Source organism: Dasypus novemcinctus, chromosome 10 (assembly GCF_030445035.2).
Source record: "Dasypus novemcinctus isolate mDasNov1 chromosome 10, mDasNov1.1.hap2, whole genome shotgun sequence".
NCBI lineage: Eukaryota > Metazoa > Chordata > Mammalia > Cingulata > Dasypodidae > Dasypus > Dasypus novemcinctus.
Window position 1 is genome coordinate 17,216,502 of NC_080682.1, and position 22,826 is coordinate 17,239,327.

Below are 22,826 nucleotides of genomic sequence, written 5' to 3' on the forward strand. Positions count from 1 at the left end.
TGCCTCCACATCTCATCTCTTCCTGCCATTCCCCATACCCATCAGCCACCATGTCCACTTTTCCCACTCCAATGCCACCTTTTCTCTGTGGACCTTGGATTGGTTGTGTCCGTTGCACCTCTATGTCAAGAGGAGGCTCAGATTCCACATGGATACTGGATGCAATCCTCCTGCTTTCAGTTGTAGGCACTCTAGGCTCCCTGGTGTGGTGGTTGTCCTTCTTCAACTCCATCTTAGCTGAGTGAGGTGAGTCCAATAAATCCGATTCTAGGAGCTGGAGTCTGTTGAGGCTCAGGGTCTGGCTATCATATTGTCAGTCCAGATATTCAAATCCCCTAAATATATCTTAAACCCCAACACCAACTACAATTCCAGTAAAGTAGCATGAAAGTCTTATGAAAAAAGATCCCATCTGAGTCCAGTTTCATCATACAGAAACACCAGCTCCAAAGAAGGGCCATCTGACATGGCAGTGAACCCCATCTACCATGACCATAGAACCCGTGGGTCCCTTTAGCCCTCAAAGGAACCAATACCTGGGGATTGTATCTACTTTATCTGTCCTTAGACTCTGCTCAGTTGTGCATAAGGGCAATCCTTCTGACAGCCTCCAGACTCTTTTTTAGAGACTCGTAGCCATATAAACTCATTTCTCCTTTCCTTTTCCCCCTTACATTAGAAACCCTTGTTTTAAATTGTTTGGTACTGTAACATAACTCATCATAAATATTATGGAAATTTATACAGGTAGTGATATGCTATTGTAAAGGAAAATAAAACCTTAACATTTTCAAGTATCTTTAGGGTCACACATTAGGTAACAAAGAATCTGTTATCATAAGTTGGAAGGATAGTCATGGTTGGCATAATAAAACGTTTGGTGCAAATAGCACCTGAAATAACTTAGAAGGAAATTATCTAAGTAATAAATGTACAAATTTAGGTGAAAACATGTTAAAAATGCTTTTAGGACATGTTGCTTGCTGTTAGATAAATTTATAACATTGTTTTGGTTTATAGGCACTGGGGCTGGGGATTGAATACAGGACCTTGTAAACAGGAAGCTGGAGTACAACCTGTAAATTGCATTGGCTCCCCTGAGTTGTTTTTTGTTTGTTTCTCTGTTTGTTTGTTTTTTTTAAGCACAGGGGACAGAATCTGGGATCTCCCATGTGGGAAGCAAGCGCTCAACCTCTTGAGCCTTATCCACTCCCTCCAACATTTTATAAGAAAAAGATAAGCTCACACTGCAACTGATCATTTTGCAAGCAAAAATGAAGGAAAAATAGAAAGCATCATGGAATGTGGGGAATTCTAGAGTTAGAAGATAAACCAAGGTCAGGTGTACCCATCAATGCTCAATGTCTGTTCATTGTCTGATCGTTGTTTGCTTGTCTTCTTAAGGGGCCCTGGGTACTGAACCTGGGACCTCGCATGTGTGAGGTGGGTGCTCAACTGCTTGAGCCACATCCCCTCCAAGGCCTGTATTTTAATGGCCATGTGTGTGAAGGTGGTAGAAAAGGAGTGTGTGAGTTTGGATTAAAGAAACTTCTCATCTTACAGAATTGAAAGTCCTTTAAAGGATGATGCTCTTAGAGAGAAAACTAGACAAAAACAAACCCTATACAATGTGACAGTGTTATGCACATCTCTCTTAGCCTTGGTTTGGGAGTAGCAGAGAAAAATTTTATAAAATCTCCCCTGATGTGGGCATTTTTGGGTCTTGAGTAGTCCTAAAGGATATTTCAGGATAGATTCTGGACATTATATATGCTGCCATAACCCACTGAATGTACTGGGGGAGAGTGTAAACTACAATGTAAGCTATAATCCATGTGGTGCAGCAGTGCTCCAAAATGTGTCCACCAAATGCAATGTATGTGCCATGTTGATGAAAGAGGTTGTTGATATGGGAGGAGTGGGGGTGAGGTCGGGTGTGGGAAATGTGGGAACCTCTCATATTTCTATTTTCTTTTTTTTTTTAATGTTACATGCAAAAAATATGAGGTCCCCATATACCCCCCACCCCACACACACCACCCCTCCAACATCAATAACCTCTTCCATCATTGTGGCACATCCACTATACCTGGTGAATACATTCTGGAGAACCACTGCAGCACATGGACAGTGTTCCCCATTGTAGTCTACACTCTTCCCGAGTCCAGTCAGTGGGCCACGACAGGACACACAACGTCCAGCATCCATCCCTGCAGCACCACCTAGGACAACTCCAAATCCTGAAAATGCACCCACACCGTATCTCTTCTTCCCTCTCCCGACCATCAGCAGCCACCGTGGCCACCCTCTCCATATCACTACTACAATATCATCCCTTACTAATCACAATAGTTCCCCAGCAGAACACCAGTAAGCCCACTCTAATCCATACTCTATTCCTTCATCTTGTGGACTTGGGATGGCTATGCCCAGTCCCCCTCTACATCAAGACAGGGTTTAGATTCCACATGGATGATGGATACAATTCCCCTACTTGGAGCTGTAGGCACTCTTGGCTCCCTGGCATGGTGGTTGACCCTCTTCATCTCCTTGTCAGCTGCCAAGAAACCAGAGGGTAGGAGTGGCAAGTCTGTTGAGGCCCAAGGCCTGGCCATCACATGGAGAGTTCAGAGATTCAGGTCTTTTGAGTATACACCAACCTAAATGCCAACCACAGGTCCAGTAGAAGTGACAGAAGAGGCATGTGTAGAAAGGTTATATCTTAGTCCATCTCCATCACAAACAGGAACACAAACTCCAAAGTAGGGCCAACTGACATGGCCCTGAACTCCAGAGCATTCTGCCTTGACCATAGAACCTGTGGGTCACTGCATCCTTCAGGAGAACCAGTACCTGTGTTTTCATCTACCTTCGCTGTCTCTGGTACCTTGCTGAAGCACACATAAGCATCACCCCCTGATGACCTCCTGACTCTTTTTTGGAGACTCTTAGCCACATAAACTCACTTGTCCTTTCCATTTTCCCCTTTTTGTCTAAAGTCAAAAGGCAGTTTTTAATACCTGATATTACCTGTAGGCTGAGAAATTCTGCTGGTCTGAGTTGATCTCTTTGTTCATGGCCTTTTGTAGTTACATCACCAGCTGGTGCTTGGTAGTAATTCCTCTTTGCCAAGAAGGCTAATCCCCAGGAATCATGTCCCATGCTGTGGGGAAGGCAGTGTATCTATCTGCTGAGTTTGGCTTAGAGAGTGGCCACATTTGAGCAACATGGAGGCTCTCAGGAGGTAACTCTTAGGCAACCCACAGCTATAGTTCTAGTTCATATTTCAGGCACACAGGCTCATAATCGGAGACATCAGTATCAAGAGCTCATCATTGGACCATCCATCTTTATTGGTCTTTTCCATTGCACTTGGGGGATTGTTGTTGTTCATTTGGGGAATGTGATAGAGCTCCCCTGGTCAAGAATTCAGCACTCTCTCATATGTCATTTCCAACTGAAACCACTATGAAAATATCTGAACCTTTCTATGTACCCTGTATATATGCCCCCAGAGAACTCCCTCCCAACCATGTGCATTCCACCAATTTCACCCAACACAAGTGCTCCTTCCCCTCCATAGTTGAACCTCTCTGTAGTCCAAAACTTCTTCAAAAAGGAAGCCCACTATATTGCCATGTCCCTTAATAGAAAAATGAAATATAGTGATGGGTTTAAAGGTTAGATATAGAATACGTAGAAATTTAGAAAAATTAAATAAAGGAAAAATAAATTGGGGTATGAAAGAAATGAAAAAAATGAAAAAGCTTTGTTTCTGACATTTTGCCTTTCATCACTGCTACAGGTGTTGCCCTGTATGTATAGTGGCAAGGAAATTTTTTCTATTTCTTCCTCAGTGTCTACCTCCTTTCTTTCTTTTTTTATTTTCTGATTATTTTCTCCTGACATAAGTTTTAGGTCACAGTAATTCACATATACAATATATGGTACTCCCACATATCCAACATCAAACCCTTTGTCCCTTCCCCAACAGTGATTTTTTTACATGTTCATATTATATTTGCTGCAGCTATTGTACAGATATTGAAATGATGGCATTCAAACATGGTTCTGAAGATGGTGTCTGAGTGAGTGTACATCATAATCTCTTCTGCAAAGAAGTGGCTGAGTAGGGTCATAGTCCTGCTCTACTGGGCTGTTTTGGGTGCTTGCAGGGCAGATATCTGGACGTTGATTTGGCAAGACAGTGACAGAAGAGATTCTTGCAAGAGGTAGAATTTTAGATCTCTTACACGGAGGTCAGATGTTGTGGGTGGGACCCTTCCCCCTAGGGCTAGTGGCCCAGTTGTGGCAATTCCTGAAATCTTTGTTGTGCAGAGGTGTTCCCAAAACCTGAGCAGACTATTTCAGGGGCTTGCAGGGCAGGAGGTGTCTAGATGTCGATTTGGTGAGACAGTGACAGAAGAGATTTTTACAAAAGGTGGAATTTTAGATTTCTGACATGGAGGTCAGAAGTTGTAGGCAGAACCCCTCCCACAAGGGCTGGCAGCCTGGCCACAGTGATCCCTGAAAATTTGTTGTGCTGCGGTGTTCCCAAAACCAGTGTTAACTGGATACGTAGCTCCCAGTTCTGTATCCCCTAAACCCTGGTAGCCCATGCTCCAGAGACTCACACAACTTGAGTCTGCAATATCACAGACTTCCTATTCCCAAATTCACCATTCCCTGAGTCATCTGAGGTCCTTGATTACCTAACCCTCTGCATTTTGTATTGTTTTTTTTAATTTCTCCTTGAGCTTGGAGGAGTACACCAGCTCAACTGGGGAGAGTCTGGGAAGAAAGGAGAGACGAATCTGCTAAGGAAGTCCAATTTACCTTAACACCCTGGGATAGGAAACTTGGTATAGGAGAAGGTGGAGTCAGAAAATCAATTAGACCTCCCCTAGCACATCTAAGGGGAAGGGACTGTAAGAGGTGTTATCCAAGCTTCCAATAGCATATTTGGCATTTCTGGTGACGTTTAGGTGATCTCATGCTGGAAATAAAGAATCCTAGTCTTCTGTGTTGAATTGGTTGAACAAGGATCCTCTTGGATCTTCTACCAGACCTCTCAGGCAGCTTTCCTGATGCCCTGGGAGAGAGAGAAGTGAGGAAGGGAGAAAGGGGGAAGGTAAGATCCCTAACCATTTTATTTAACTGCAAAGAGGATTCCTAGCTTGGAACATTGTTTCTTTTTTGTCATGGTTGCTAATATTGCATTGTCTCCTGGTCTTTTCTCCTGTTTTATCCACCTAGGTGTTTTTCATTTATTTATTTTTATTCTCATTTTTTTTTACTTGTACCCCCTCCCCTTTTCTTTGTCCCCCCTTTTCTCTTCTCTTTTTTCCTTTTCTCTCTTTTTCTTTTATTTTCTTTATATAATAGGTGCTGCAGGGAACTCTTCACATTTGCTGTGCTTCCTCGTCCTACATTTTCTCTTTTCTGTGTGTATTGATTTTGGCCTCCTACACTATCCCCTTTCCCCCACATCTTTCTATACTTCATCATTTACTGTTTCTATTTCCTTCCACCTCACTTTCTTTGGCCCCAAATTGTCTGACTTTTTATTTCTAATACCTTTGTTCTGTTTTCTGTTTTATTCACTCTTGATATTATTGTCTTTCTTTTCTCTTTCCCTCTTTCATGAAAACACTGGCCTTTTAATTCATACTGTATTCCTCCCCATATTCAGTTGACTGTCTCATTATAGGTACTCTATTTACTGCTATAATTCTACACAAGTTACATGAGTCTAAAATACATTCTCCTAGATCTCACAGTGGTACTCTGTTAATATTTATTACCAATAATATTTTATACATTTTCTTTTCTTACTCATTTTGCTTTCCCTGGCCCTAATATTTTCTTTCTAAGTGAACTTAGTCAGCAACAAGAAAATAGATTAAGAAGAACAAAGTGACAAAAGAATGCATGATGCTTATGCATGAACAACAACTAGTTTATCCCCAAGACTAGACAAAGAAGCTAAGGAACTGAATACACCCATCAAGATAAAATGATTACCAGACAGCAACAAGAAGCTACAAACCAAACCAATAATCAGGAAAGCATGGCTTAATCCAAAGAACAAACTAAAAACAAAGAGAGGAGCAGAATATCAGACAAGTAATTAAAGATCTCAAAACATATATTAGAGACCAACTTAATGAAGTAAAGGAAGAGATTAACAATATGAAGAAAACACTTGGAGAGAATACAGAAGAAATTGCAGACATATGCAAAAATATAACAGATATGATGGTGATGAACACCACAGCTCAAAAAATCAAAAATACACTCTCAGCAAATAGCAGCAGATTAGAAGAGGCAGAGGAGAGAATTAGTGACATGGAAGACAGTACATCTGAAATCAAACAGATAGTAGAACAGATGTATAAAAAGATAGAAAAAATCAAGCTAGGACTTAGGAACCTGAATGACAATGCAAAACACACAAACATATGTATTATAGGCATCCCAGACTGAGAAGAGAAGAGAAAGGGGACAGAAGGGGTGTTGGAGGAAATAATCACTGAAAAATTCCCAAAACTACTGAGGTAGATGGATGTACATGTGCAGGAAGCCCAATGAACCACACTAAATATTATTAAGATGTGTATCTTACCAAAAGTGATCTACACGTTCAATGCAATCCCAATAAAAATGAACACAGCATTCTTTAATGAACTAGAAAAACTAGCTATGAAATTTATTTGGAAAGAAAAGAGGACTCGAATAGCCAAAGACATATTGAAAAAGAAAAACGATATTGGAGGAATCACACTACCTGACTTCAAAACATACTACAAAGCTACAGTAGTAAAAACAGTATGGTATTGGCACAAGGAGAGCCACACAGACCAATGGAACCGAATTAAGAGTTTTGATATAGATCCTTAGTCCTATAGTATTTGATAAATCCACCAAACCCTATCAACTGGGAGACAATAGCCTCTTGAACAAATGGTGCCTGGAGAACTGGATATCCATATGTAAAAGAATGAAAGAGGATTACCAACTCACACCTTATGCAAAAATCAAGTCAAGATGGATCAAAGACCTAAATATAAGAGCCAAGACCATAAAGACTTTGGAAAGCAGAGTAGGGAAGCATATACAAGACCTTGTAATACGAAATGGCTTCATGAACTTTACACCAAAAGCATGAGCAGCAAAAGAACAAATAGATAAATGTGACTTCCTCAAAATTAAAGCCTTCTTTACCTTAAAGGAGCTTGTCAAGAAAGTGAAAAGAGAGCCTACACAATGGGAGAAGATATTTCATAACCATGTATCTGGTAGGAGACTTACAACCTGCATACACAAGGAACTGGAATAATTTCAGCAAGATAGGTGTTAGTTCTTTCTGGAATGTTTTTAGAATTCACCTGTGAAATCATCTGGCCCTGGGCTCTTCTTAGTTCTCTTTACTTGTGATTGGTTTGTTGAGATCATCAGTTTCTACTTTCATCAACATAGGCTACTTATGTGTTTCTAGGAATTTGTCCATTTCCTCTGAATTGTTATTTTTGTTGGAATATAGTTTTTCAAAGTATCCTCTTATGATGGTCTTTATTTCTGTGGGGTCAGTGGTGATACCTTCTTTCTCATTTCTTATTTTGTGTATTTGCATCTTCTCTCTTTTTTTCTTTGTTAGTCTCACTAAGGGTTTTTCAATTTTATTGATCTTCTGAAAGAACCAGCTCTTGGTCTTGTTTATCTTTTCAAGTGCTTTCTTATTTTTGATTTCATTTAGTTCTGCTCTTATCTTTGTTTTTTCATTCTTTCTTCTTTGTGTGGGGTTACTTTGTTGTTTTTCTACTAATTCCTCCAAATGTGCAGTTAGTTCTTCAATTTTTGCTCTTTCTTATTTTTTGATGTATGAATTTATGGCTATCAATTTCCCTCTCAGTACTGCTTTTGCTGCATCCCATATTTTTTGGCATGCTGTGTTATCATTTTCATTAGATTCAAGGTAGTCACTGATTTCTTTTGAGATTTCCTCTTTGACCCACTGTTTTTCTAAGAGTGTGCTGTTTAATTTCCATATCTTGGTGTGAAATCTGGGCCTCTGGCCCTTGCAGATTTCCAGCTTCACTCCACTGTGGTCAGAATTATTATTTTGTATGATTTCAATCTTCCTGAATTCATTGAGACTTTCTTTGTGGCCTAGCATATGGTCTATCTTGGAGAATGATCCATGTTCACGTGAGAAAAATGTATATCCTGCTGTATTCTGGTGTAATGATCTATATATGTCTATTAGATCCAGCTCCTCTAATATACTGTTCAAAGTTTTTGTTTCTTTCTTGATTCTCTTTTGAGGTTTTCTTTCCAAAGTTGATAGTGGAGTATTAAAATCTCCCACTATAATTGTAGAGGCATCTATTCTTTCACTTAGTTTTCCCATGTTTGCCTCACATGTTTGTAGGCACCCTTGTAAGGAGCATAAATAATTATGATTGTTCATTCTTCTTGAAAGATTACCCCTTTCACTAATATTTAGTATCCATCTTTGTCTCTCACAATTGTTTTGAATTGAAAGTTTATTTTGTCTGATATTAATATAGCTACTCCCGTCTTTTTATGGTTATTGTTTGCTTGCAAGATTGTTTTCCAGCCATTCACTTTCAACCTCTATGAATCTCTGGGTGTAAGATGTGTTTCTTATAGACAGCATATGGATGGGTCATATTTCCTTATCCAATCTTCCAGTCTGAATCTTTTGACAGGTGGCTTCTATCCATTGATATTGAGTGTTATTACTTTCAAGCAATTATCTTTGTTAGCCATATTTTGTTTGGACTTTTGTTTGTCATATTTTGTTTGTTTGTTTTTTCCTCCTCTTTTTGTCCTTTTTGTTGCTCTTACACTCTCCTCCAACTCTGCCTCTCCGGTTTTTTTCTTTCTTCCTGCAGAACTCCCTTGGTGTTTCTTGAAGGGCAGGGTTCTTGTTGGCATACTCTTTTAATTTCTGTTTATCTGTGAATATTTTGAACTCTCCATCATTTCTGAATCCTAGTTTAGCTGGGTAGAATATTCTTGGTTGGAAATTTTTTCTTTTAGTGCCTTGACTATATCATACCACTGCCTTCTTGCCTCCATGGTGTCAGATGAGAAATCAGCATTTAATCTTATTGATCCTCCCTTGTATGTGATGGTTCTCTTTTCTCTTGCTGCTTTTAGTATTTTCTCTTTGTCTTGATCATTGGATAATTTGACAAGTATAAGTCTTGGTGTTGGCCTGTTGGGATTTATGGTGTTTGGGGTGTGTTGTGTCCTAGACATGTACATCCATCTCTCTCAATAGATTTGGGAAGTTTTCAGGCATTATTTCCTCCAACACCCCTTTTGTCCCCATTCCCTTCTCTTCTCCTTCTGCAATGCATTTAATATATATGTTTGTGCATTTTGCATTGTCATTTAGGTCCCTAAGTCCTAGCTGAATTTTTTCTATCTTTTTATCAATCACTTCTACTATCTGTTTGATTTCAGATGTACTGTCTTCCATGTCGCTAACTCTCTTCTCTGCCTCTTCTAATCTGCTGCTATTTGCTGAGAGTGTATTTTTGATTTTTTGAACTGTGGTGTTCATCACCATCATATCTGTTATCTCTTGGTGTATGACTGCAATTTCTTCTGTATTCTCTCCAAGTGTTTTCTTCATATTGTTAATCTCTTCCTTTACTTCATTAAGTTGGTCTCTAATATATGTTTTGAGATCTTTAATTACTTGTCCGATGTTCTGTTCCTCTTCCTGGTTTTTAGTTTGTTCATTGGATTCGACCATGTTTTCCTGATTATTGGTTTGGTTTGTAGTCTTTTTTTGCACTCTGGTCATCATTTTATCTTGATAGGTGTAATCAGTTCCTTAGCTTCTTGGTCTAGTCTTGGGGATTAATTAGTTGTTGTTTGTGCATAAGTGTTATGTATCTCTTTGTCACTTTTTTTCTTTTTACTCTATTTTCTTGTTGCTGCCTATGTTCACTTTGAAGGAAAATAGTAGGGCCAGTGAAAGCAAAATGAGTAAGAAAAGAAAATGTATATAGTAATTTTGGTAATAAATGTTAACAGAGCAAAAATGTGAGATCTAGGAGAATGGATATTAGACTCATGTAAGTTTTGTAGCTTTATAGCAGTAAGTAGAGTCTGAGAATGAGAAGGTCAACTGAATATGGGGAGGGATATAGTATGAATTAAAAGGCCAGTGTTTTCATGAGAAAGGGAAAGCGAAAAGAAAGACAATAATATCAAGCGTGGATAAAAGACAGAACACAGAACAAAGGTATTAGAAATAAAAAGTCAGATGGGGGCCAAAGAAAGGAGAGTAGAATGTGAGAGAAACAGCTAATGGTGGAGGATAGAAAGATGTGGGGGAAAGGGTATAGTGTAGGTGGCCAAAATCAATACACACAGAAAAGAGGAAATTGAGGATGAGGAAACATAGCAGGTGTGAAGTGCTCCCTGCAGTACTTATTATATAAAGAAAATAAAATAAAAGAAGAAGAAAAATAAATGGAAAAAAAGAGAAGAGAAAAGAGGGCCAAAGAAAAAGGAGGGGAAAAAAGCAAGAAAAAGAAAAAGAGAAAAGCTAAATAAATGAAAAGACCTTGGGGTATACAATGGGAGAAAAGACCAGGAGACAATGCAATATCAGCAACCACGCCAAAAAAATAAAAAATAAAAAATAAAAAAAATAAGAACCTTCATTTCAAGCTAGGAATCCTCTTTGCAGTTAAATAAAACACTTAGGGATCTGACCTTCCCCCTATCTCCTTTCTTCACTTCTCTCTATTCCAGGGCAGCAGGAAAGCTGCCTGACAGGTCCTGTAGGAGATTCAAGTAGGTCCTTGTTGAACCAACTCAACACAGAAGACTATGATTCTTTATTTCCAGCATGAGAGCACCTACACCTCACCAGAAACCCCAAATATGTTATTGGAAGCTTGGATGGCATTACCTACAGTCCCTCTCCCTTAGGTGTTCCAGGAGAGGTCTAATTGATTTTCTGACTCCACCTTCTCCCAGACCAAGTTTCCTATCCCAGGATGTTTAGGTAAATTGGGCTTTCTCAGTAGATTCATCCTTCCTTTCTTCCTAGACTCTCCCCAAGACAGCTGGTACACTCATCCAAGTTCAAGGAGAGAGAGAGAAAAAAAACAGCCAAAAACGCCGAGGGCTAGGGTAATCAAGGACGTCAGATGGTCCTCAGGGCACAGTGGATTCTGGGATGGGAAGTCTATGATATTGCAAACTCAAGGTGTGTGAATCTCTGGGGTGTGGGCCACCAGGGTTTAGGGGACATAGACCTGGGAACCATGCATCTGGTTAACAGGGAGCACCACAGCACAACACAGCCTTCAGGGATCCCCGCAGCTGGGCACCAGCCCTAGGGGGAGGGGTCCCACATGCAACCTCTGACCTCCATGGAAGAAACCCAAAATTCCACCTCTCACAAGAATCTCTTCTGTCACTGTCTCACCAAATCAACGTCCAGACACCTCCTGCCCTTCAAGCCCCTGAAACAGCCCGCTCAGGGTTTGGGAGAGCTGCAGCACAACATAGATTTCATGGACCCCTGCGGATGGGTCACCAGACCTAGGGGGAGGTGTTCCACCTACAACTTCTGACCTTCATGTTGGAAACCGAAAATTCTACCTCTTGCAAGAATCTCTTCTGTCACTGTCTCACCAAATTGACATCCAGATACTTCCTCTTTTATTTCTTTTTAATTGTTAAACATTTAATATTGTAATATAAATTAAAGTCATGGAAAGAATTAATTATATTAGAAACTAAAAGTAATTTACAAAGAAAGGTTTTGTACTTTGACTGAAACTGAGGGACAGAGAACATGAAAAGAATGGAGAAGGAAGGAGAGTTTTGCCTGGGTTTACTCCCATGGCACATTATTTTCCTCAACTTTACCCTGAGCCTATTAATGGATCTAAGACATGGGAGAAAAAAAGTAAGAAGGAAGTTGGTACCTTTGATGGCAAGAGTTAGGAAGTACACATGGCTCTTTTGCTCTTTCTATTTGAGCTTATAGTTAGTACTAGATGGTGTGGTGTATTTTCAAGAGATTTAAATCTTTGGTCCATCAGTGTGTCCCTTGGACCCTGAGAGAGAGCAGAGTTGTAACACCTATTCTCCAGTTCATTGGAGTCACTCAGGACAACTAAAGGTGGTGATGATGGACAATGCCCATCCTGGGGACCAGAGAGAGCCTGCACTTGCAAGATAGAGAGTGCAGCCATCTGCTCGAAGGGATCTAAGCTCCTTCTCAATTAGAGGCAGAGTGAGCATAACCATCCCCAAATCCTCAAGATTGGAGAATGAACAAAGAACTAAAATAGACTTATTATTGTTCTAATATAGACTTATTTTTATTCTAGAAATGGAAGAACTTTAATCATTGATGTGGAGGCATTGGGAACTGGAGCTTCTGAGGGGAGGGAAAGGGAAAAATCTATGTAATTTGGGGGCAGTTTTGGAACCTTGGAATTGTCTTGCATGATGTTGCAATGATGGATATAGGCCAGTATATATTTTGTCATAACTTACAATGTTTCATAGGGCAGATTTTAAACTGTAATCCACACTTAGTGACCATGCTCCAATATGTGTTCATGAATTGTAACAAATGTACCACACTAATGAAAGATGTTGTTAATGTGGGAAAGTGTGGAAGGGTGAGGGAGTGGAGCATAGAGGAATCCCTTATATTTTTTCTGTAACATTTAAGTAATCTAAAGTTTCTCAAAAATAAATAAATTTATAAAAAGAGTTTGAGAGATTCTCAGAGGCTAGTGAGAAGTCAAAGATCCTTAATTTTTAGGCATAGTTGGCCTGGAGTATTTTCCGGTATAATATCTCTGAGACCATGCAAGACCTCAGGAATGATGACTGTTGAGATACGTTCCATGGGAGAGGACTGGGCCTCAGATTCTGAAGCCTCTAGAAATGACATCATCTTAATATGAAAAGAGAGCATCAAGAAACTAGAATCAGAGGCAACATGGAGGCTCAGAGTGCAATGATGAAATTAAAACATTTTTTTTCACCAAAGAGCAATTTTATACATACCAGAATTTATGGATTAGGTTTTATACATATATTTCCTTGTCATTTATACACCATTTTATCCTTCGTATAGTTATATTATATAGATTTGACTTTCTTTCTATTCCCACATGAAGTCGATAGGTAAGAAATTCTCCGCATTTACAAGTGGAATACAGAGCATATTGAGTCCTGCTATGCATTTGGTGTAAGAAGTAATCTATCTAAAATCTTACAAAGTATGATTTTTAGTGCCTGTACAGCTTTTACTGACCAAATATATTTCCTCTTTGTTCTTCCAACTGTGCCTAAATGTCTTACACTTGGTGGTATTTCTTCAAAGTGTCTTAAGAAGTTGTTCACTTGAAAGGATTAAATCATAACAATCCTTATCAGGGGCAACTTATAAAACTAATCTATTACAAGTGTTAACCAAACAATTAACTTCCACTCCACTTTTCCCCTTCTAGAGTAATTTGTCTGAAGCAGATGAGACCAAGTATAGGATTTTACCTAGAAGAGGTCTGCATTCCTAGTAGCTGGCAACATAGGTGAGCTTCTTCCAAGAATTAATGCTTCTGATAATGATCTTATGTATATATTTAAAGATTAGAAATGCAGATTAATATGTTAGAAATCTAAATCAGAAAATAGATATTATACCAACTATTAGTGAAGGACATCCTATATATACCATATTCTGAAAAATGCTTAATGTACATTAGCCCATTTAGGTCTTGCTATGTGTGTTACTTGCTGAAGTACCTACTACTTTCAGCTGCATGCAGTATGGAGATGTTACATTGCTTAAGGTCACAACCAGCAAATGACAGAGCCAGATTTGAACTATAATTGATTCCAACGTCCATGGTCAAAACTGCATTGATGTCTCAGTCATGAATTAGTCTTATTGTGGTCCTTAGTGCCTCTATTTCCTGACTTAGACAACAGAGATAATGCCTTATTTTGCTATACTGACTGCTGTGATGATTGAATCAAGTAAGGCATTTAAGAAAGTATTTGCATATCTATCTAAAATGAAAGAGTTTTGTAATAGGGAAGTGTTCATATCTGATTTATTATTATCAAGCTAAATCACCAGTTAGCTGCGTCATTTGGGATAAATCCCTCAGCTCTCTGCCTTCAGTTTCCTTATCTGAATATTGAGAATGTTGCACTAGAATATCTCTAGGTCTCCTCCAGCTCAAATATCTCCAAGGTACACAATGAAACATCTACAATCATGGGATCATGATAGTACCAGGGTAAGTGAAGAAAGAATTCATCAGGGACATGCATGGCAAATTGGGGCATGTAATTGGCAAAGACAGAAATCCCTGGCAACCATGACACCAGAATGCAATTTCCTGGAAAGTGCCCATCCTCCATTGCCTTTTCTCTTTTCACCTTTGTGTCAAACAGTCATTTAAGAAGATCCTCAGATGTGGGAAATACTCTTGCTGTTAGTGGACAGCCATTTTCTAGTCCAAATGGGCAGGTCTTATCATGCAATAGGGCTCACCTGGAAAATTTCTTTGGAGAAGAAATAAGCAATTGCTCCTTTGGCAAGGTTTGTGGGATGTGGGTCAAATTCAAAGTGTAATCCTTTCAGTAAGACCTAAGTGGAGTATATTTTATGGAGAGCAGCCTCCCATTCATCAATTTTGTGGAACCCTTGATTCCATATGCTGCTCTCAGGATTCTTCCTTTTGTTGTCTTATGCTCCTTACTCAAATTCTTTACATCTTTCTTTATTTTTATTTTTTTAGGCTTTCTACACTTTGACGAAAAGAACAACCTCAAAATAAAAATTCAGGTAATATTCCAGATTGTGTTGTGGTGGGGTTTGAATTGTAGTCTGCAATTTCTTAAGTATGTGACTTTGAACTCTGTTACCTTCTGTTTTTTTCCTTGTAAAATGGGTGTATAGGAACATCTAGAATTAAATTAGACAATGTCAGTAAAGCCTGACATTTAATTTTTGTCCTTGAGGACCTTGTTTTTGAAATAATAATAATTTAGTTCTGTTGAAACATATGACTTTGATTTATAGTTTCTGAGTAACAAGAGACAAGCAGATTCACTGTACAATGGTATTAAATAGTACCCAAGGATGTTTCCATTACGTCTTTAAAAATTCCTCAATTATCTCTCCATTGTCATCTTTGGAGGTTCTGGGTGTCTCGAGAAAATACACTGGGGAACAGAGATACCAGAGCTGCCCACTCCAAGCTCAGGTAGTGTTGTTCTCTTGACCCTTTTAAGCTTCCTTTATTTGTCTAGTTCTCTTCAAACAGAAACTTTCCCTGTATTTCTTTCCCTGATTTCGTATAACCTAGGGAACTGACCACATCCTTACAAGATCAGGACTGCAAGGGGTTTTGATTAGTTAGAAGCAGTAGTTAAGTCGATCGCCTGTTCTTCTCCAAATTGTCTCATGAAACAGGCAAAGAAATTAAAGAGAGTGAGTATATGCAGATTTTTCCCTTTTCCCTCGTCTGCCAAATGTTAACAGAAATTCTCAGGATAAATTTCATCCTGAATGAGAAAAACAATGCACAACTTCTCATTGTTCTGGGAGTGGTTGATTTCATATCTTACATTTAATTATTACTGCCTCTGACACTGAAATGAATGAGCCATGCACGAGAAAATGAAGAATTTTAGTGTAACAGATTACTCAGCTGTTTGACATACTTTCACTGAATTGATCAATTATTGTGGTGTTTGAGATATATATGGGTAATGAAATGTTTTTTGACCCTATCTGTATCTCAGTGACCATCATAATTTGATTCTGGTTGTCCATTGACCCAGTTTACCTGAATTCATTCAAACTAAATGAAAAGTGTTTATGAGGTTTGTTATCTTCATAGATTTAGATGGTTTGACTTGCATGAATAGAGGAAATGAATCTACACCTGCCTAGAAGCAATGCCAGACTATCTCCAGAGCTGTTGATTTCTCAGGAATTTCCCCAAGTTAACCCATTAAATTCTCAGAAAATAGGCTTTGAATATCACTAAAAAACCAATGTTTATGATACTGCATATCAACTGAGCAGATATTATATACTGAACTGTGGGCTGAGCACGTGAATCTTTTCTCCTTATAGCTCTCCCATAACCTCGTAGTTCAGGGGCTTTTAACTGGCCTCACTCTATATTGAGTAAATCTGGATTTAGTGTGTTTAAACCATTGGGACATGTTCTTAAAGCAAGAGGTTTTTAGGACACAAATCCAAAGTCTAAACCCTTAACCACAGTACTATGCTCTCTTCCAAAAGGCAAAATGACCTAACATTGTGACAATAGTTTGGACCAGTATTGAACCATGTGCACCTTTTAGGAATGCTTAGTATAAGGCTTCAGTAGAGTTATGCTCCCATGACTTTATTGGCTACACATACTTCTGCCCTAACAAAAAAAATCAGTATTAAATGATGTTATTTTTCCAAGATTTTTGATAATGTTACATTAAATACACTTGCAAAAAAAGTGAAAATTGTCATAAAGAGGGAAGATAATACCTCTTAAAAGAAGAAATTTAAAATATCTTGATGAAAATCTAGGAGAGAAGGTCTATTTTAAATTTATTATAGGATGACCCCACATAATTTTATTGTAAAATAGCAGTTATATGGTGAATTCACAGGGTTTCTTTTAAAAAATTTATTTAAATAATGATGTCTACCTTATGTGTAATAATCATGGCCTTTCCAACAGTACATTTTTAAAGATCCCACTCAATATTTTAAATATCTTTATTAATTCTCATGATGACATAAATTAATTTGGCACATAAAGAACTTAATAGCTACTTCTTAATTACTTTGAAGTGAAAATGTAGGTTGTTTTCACTTGAAGAGCAGCATGTATTTCTTTTCAAGAGCTTAAGGAAGGAAAAGTCTGGCACATATGAACATGATAATTATACCGGTTTATCCAGCTCAGCAATGTATTCCTTTGTCTCTTTTCCGATTTTAGAAGCACTAGGTCAATGACTATAGAAGGAAATATCACAAAGATCACCCACTTCATCCTCTTGGGATTCTCAGATTTTCCCAGAACCTTAGCAATGCTCTTTGTTATATTCCTGGTCACCTACCTCATGACTATGACCTGGAACCTTTGCCTCATTGTCTTAATAAGGATGGATTCCCACCTCCACACACCCATGTACTTTTTCCTCAGCAACCTGTCTTTCATAGATATCTGTTATGTCACATCCACAGCCCCAAAGATGCTCTTCCACTTCTTCCAGAAGCAGCAAACAATCACCTTTTTGTGCTGCGCTGTCCAGTACTTCATCTTTTCAACTATGGGACTGAGTGAGTGTTGTCTCCTGACAGCTATGGCTTATGACCGATATGTTGCCATTTGTAAACCACTGCTCTATTCATCCATCATGTCACCCAGCCTCTGTATTCAGATGGCACTGGGAGTCTATATGGCTGGACTCTCTGGTTCTTTATCCCAATTATGTGGCTTGCTTCAGCTTCTCTTCTGTGGGCCGAATGAAATCTGTGACACACCCCAATTGTTAATCTTGTCCTGCACTGATACTTTCTTCTTAAAAGTCATGCTTGCTATATTATCAATGATATTTGGGGTAACAAATGCTCTAGTTATCCTGATATCCTATGTCTATATTGTTATCTCGATCATGAAGATCACTTCAGCTAAAGGCAGGTCCAAGGCTTTCAACACCTGTGCTTCTCACCTGACTACTGTTTCCCTCCTCTATACATCATCTATGTTTGTCTATTTAAGTTCCAGCTCTGGTGGTTCCTCCGGCTTTGACAGATTTGCTTCAGTTTTGTATACTGTGGTGATTCCCATGTTGAATCCCTTGATCTACAGTCTGAGGAATAGGGAGATCAAAGACGCTTTGAAGAAATTTCAAAAGAAGAGATGACACTTCTAATGTCACATGCACTGATATTTGTGAAAGATTTGGCTGGTAAGAGTCAATCATCATAACCCACAAAATATGCACATGAGTGGAAATTAGTAAAAGTAATAGTATGCATGGACAAAAGAGGCATTTTTTGGTATAAATAATATTCCAGTGTGTTGTCCTTGAGTGACAGTGAATGTTGAATGAAGCACTGCATTTTAGTGTCATTTAATTATGCAACAATAATTAGCTAATACAGTATGAAATTAGAAACTAAAAATTTTCTCCAGATCCGAGTTGACTGTTTCAATGCAGATCATGCTCTTCGGTAGCTGTGTGATTCTGGGCAAGGCACCTATCCTTTAGGTACTTCCTATAAAATGGGAGTGATATTATATCTACCTTGTTGTGTTGTTTTGGATGATTAAATGAGCTGATATTAACAAGAATACAAGATAGTGTCCCTGGCACTTAAGAAAGAATATATGCAAGTTATGTATCATTATTCATTCAGTGCTTTTTATAGTTAAGCACTTTAAAGTGCTTATATGAAGCTAAGTTGTCTGGCTATAACTATTTTATAGTTAATTATACTGAAGCCAGGGGAAGTTAGAAACTTGTCCAAATTACATTGTTAGTAAATGATTTGTAATGAGGAACATAGTTATTAAAGCCTCCCCTCTCAATTACCTCTTAATATACAATGTACCTAATTAACTACTTGTTTTAAAAAAATTATTTATCTCCACTTGGGCCAGCTCACCATGTTGTCAACTTGCCTTCACCAGGAGCCCTGGAAATCGAACACTGGACCTCCTATATGGTAGATGGGAGCCCAATTGCTTGAGCCACATCCATTTTCCCAAGTTACCTCTTAATATACAAGTATGGTATGAAGGAAATATAGCAATACTCATAAGACACAGTAATTTCTCAGTTCAATAGTAATCTTTTCTGGAAAGGAAAAAGAAAAGTAATGAAGCTATCAATTAAGGGAATTGCAAGAAGAATGGGAATCTGAACCAGAAGGAAAATAGGAAGAGCAAATAAAAAGCAGATTTATTAATATGTATGAAAAGAGAAGAAAACCTTGATAACCACATTGGACAGACAGATCTTTATATGCAAATAAAAAGGCTAATGACTTTTTTTTTGCGTGAAATCAGAGAATATTGAAACAGAGAAAAGGCAAATGACTGGAAAGATTTAAACCATTAAAAGAATGCATTCACTGTGGTAAGAAAATTGTTAAAGCATAAATGGAAGAAATGTACCATAATTTTATGGAAAATGTTAATAACGATTCAACAACTAGAAAACAAAAGGGTACCAATAAGCAGAAGATAAAAGTTGAAGTTATCACATACTTTTTTGCACATAAGGTCATTGGTCTGAATGGCTTCAGTGGTTTTATGGACAGCTTAGGTCAATATGACAAAAATATTTTAGAATATTGGAAGGGTTTAAAAGCTACCATTTTATTTTATTTTATTTTATTATTTTATTTTATTTTATTGTCATATTTATTGTTTTTTTTAAAAGATATATAGATCACACAAAATGTTACATTAAAAAATATAAGAGGTTCCCATATACCCCACTCCCTATACTCCCACTCCTCCCACATTGACAACCTCTTTCATCCATGTGGTACATTTAGTGCATTTGATGAGTACATTTTGGGGTATTGCTACACAGCAAGGATTAGAGTTTATGTTGTAGTTTATACTCTCTTCCAGTCTATTCAGTGGGTTTTGGTAGGATATATAATGGCCTGCATCGGTTCCTGCAATTCATTCAGGACAACTCCAAATCTCAAAAATGGCCCCATATCACACCTCTTTTTCCCTCTCCCTGACCTCAGCAACTCCTGTGGCCACTGTCTCCACATCAATGATATAATTTCTCCATTGCTAGAGTCACAATAATTCTACAGTAGAATACCAGTAAATTCATTCTAATCCATATTTTATTCCCCCATCCTGAGGACCCTGGGATGGTGATGTTCACTCCACCTCTAAATTAAGAGGGCCTTAGATCCCACATGGCTGATGGATGGAATTCTCCTGGTTGCAGCTGAAGACTTTCTTGGTTCCCTCGTGTGGTGGTTGACCATTCTCACCCTCCCTATATTCTATATGTGACTTTACTGACACCAAAAACTTTTTTGAAGACATAATTAAAAAAAGGACGTAGACACTGAGGAAGAAATGGAAGAGATTGCCTTGCCACTGTACATACAGGGCAATACCTATTACAGTGATGAAAGGCAAAATGTCAAAAACAAAGTTTTATGTTACTTTTCATTTTTTAATACCCCAATTTATCTTTTACTTTATTTTAGCTTTTTAAACTATCATGATGTATTCTACTTCTAATCTTTAAACCTATAATTACTATTTTATTTTGCTATTAGTTGAATTTGGTAATGTATTAAACTTCAGTTTTGAAGAAGTTTTGGCTCACAGAGGGGTTCTACTATGATAGGGGAGGAGCACTGATGTGGGGTATCATTGATGAGGGATGCATGGGTGAGAGGGAGTTCTCCAGGGCATGCATATAGGGTATATAGATATGTTCATATGTTAATTGAATATTAACATACGGGGTAGAGTTCCACACCACAGATGAGGGAGAGCAGAGTTTACATTTTGGGAAACTCTGTTGCACTCCCCAGGGGAGCAGCAATAATCCCCCAAGTACAAGAGCAAAGACCAATGTAGAAGAATGGTCCAATGATTGGCCTTTGATACTGATGACTATGCTTATGAGTCTGTGTGCTTGACATTTCAACTAGCCTAGAGCTGCAGGGTACCTATGAGCTACCTCCTGAGGGCCTCCATGTTGCTCAAATGTGGCCACTTTCTAAGCCAAACTCAGCATGTAAACGCATTACCTTCCCCACAGTGTGGGTCATGACTTCCTGGGATGAGAGTCCCTGATGGCAAGGGATTACTACCAAGCACCAGCTGGTTTTGCAACTAGAAAAAGACCTTGAATAAAAGGGGGAAATGGTAAAGAAAAATGAGTTATATGGCTAAGAGAGTTCAAAATGAGTCAAGAGGTCATCAGAGGGGTTGCACTTATACTTATCTCAGCAGGATCTCAGAGACAGTCAAAGTAGATATAACCCCCGGTAGGGGTTGTCTTGAGGGTTATAGAGTAACTCAGGACCTACAGTTAGGATACATAGCTCTGGAATTCAGTGCCTTGTCAGTGGACCCTACTTTGGGATTTGTGCTTCTGAGTGTGATGGAGTTGGACTCAGATGTGAACTCTCTATTCATGCTTCTTCTGTCACTTTTACTGAACTTGTGGTTGGTGCTGGGGTTGGTGTATGCTCAGAAGACTTGAATCTCTGGACTATGTATGTGCCAGCTGGACCCTGAGCCTCAGCAGAGTTGCAACACCTACTCTTCACTTGGTTGGACTTACCCAATGTATTTTAAACTGGCTTTCTCATATCCAGAAAAATTTCTCTTTTATGCAGTATAGATTCATGAGAAAAAGAACATGGTTAGGAAGTTAAGAAAACAGTAGTCTGGTTAACCCAATCAAACCAAATCAATCCTGGAATTAATTTACAAATACAGACTTCCAACTCATTTAATTTATTCTTGATATCATAAAGATTATCCCTCTAGTATGAAATATTGTAATTATTTCTCCAAACAATTATAGAACAATTTGTGTCTCATCACTTGAGATTGTAGAAGTTGAAATCATGTATAAAAACACCAAAGGTGTGCTTTTACAGTAACATAAAATAGGTAGTTAGAAACCAAAAAGACTTATTCTATTATATCAATTTTGGGTTTATAATCATAATTAGGTCTTGATCAGATAAAATTTAAAAGAAATAAAACAAGCACAGAAAGATATTAAAACATATCTAACACATTCGTAATTCAAAGGCATATTCTCAAATATCAGAAATTGTTGTAATTGTCTATAGTATATTAACATAGTACCTTATAATGCCATTGTAAATATCTAGATTCACTGCCCAAAGTAATAATGGAGAAATATCTCAGTAAAAAATAATTGGCATTTTAAATTCTCTCATCAAGAACCTCAGTTCATTTCATGTGTTCATTCTACATTTTGGTGTTATCTTCATTTTCAGGCTAGTAGCAGGTTCATTATAAAAGACAATGTTCGGAAGATACCAGTGTGTCTTTAATAAAAAGAGGAAACATTTTTCAGATACTATTCTCTCCTTCCTCCCCCAGCAGAATTCCATACAACTATTAGTGGGCAAAACAGGACCTCGTGTCCATTCATAAAACAATCACTGGAAATGCAGATGAGTGGATAAATAAAATGTGGTACATACATACAATGCAATACTACTCAGCTATAAGAACAAATACAGTACAAACACATGTGATAACGTGGATGAATCTTGAGAACCTTATGTTGAGTGACGCACCCCAGGCATTGAAGGACAAGTACTACATGTACTCTCTGATATGAAATAAGTAAACCAAGGTGTCTCAGAGAGTTAGAGACTGGATGATAAACTTTAAGGTAGTTGGGGGGTAGAGGAAGGTTGTGAGCTGACAGTTACTTGGGTGAAATCTATGATAATCTGGAGGTAAGTATTTGTACAGGGAAGGGATAAAATGGGGCATAGGGATAACTTTGGGTGGGGCTGCGTGGCCTTTAGGGGCACTAGGGATGGGAGCATGGGTCAGATTGCCCAAGAAATTGGGGAGACAGTGTGCAGTAAATTTGATTGTGGGAGATTGTCAGGTATCTGGTTCAAATTGTGGTACAAAGAAAACTCTTTAGAGAATGTAATATGGAAGGTTGCCTGTTGGGGTTGCTTAAGGAGGGGCATCTGACACAGGGCAAGCTTCTGG

At 38.3% G+C, this 22,826-nt stretch overlaps 1 protein-coding gene across 1 annotated transcript; it reads left to right on the top strand.

The window, feature by feature from the left end:
• The first annotated feature begins 17,061 nt into the window (after positions 1–17,061).
• Positions 17,062–17,979, top strand: LOC101444304 (olfactory receptor 5AN1-like). Its single transcript, XM_004448252.1, has one exon. It carries the CDS (start codon positions 17,062–17,064, stop codon positions 17,977–17,979), a length of 918 nt encoding a protein of 305 aa, XP_004448309.1.
• Positions 17,980–22,826: the final 4,847 nt, after the last annotated feature.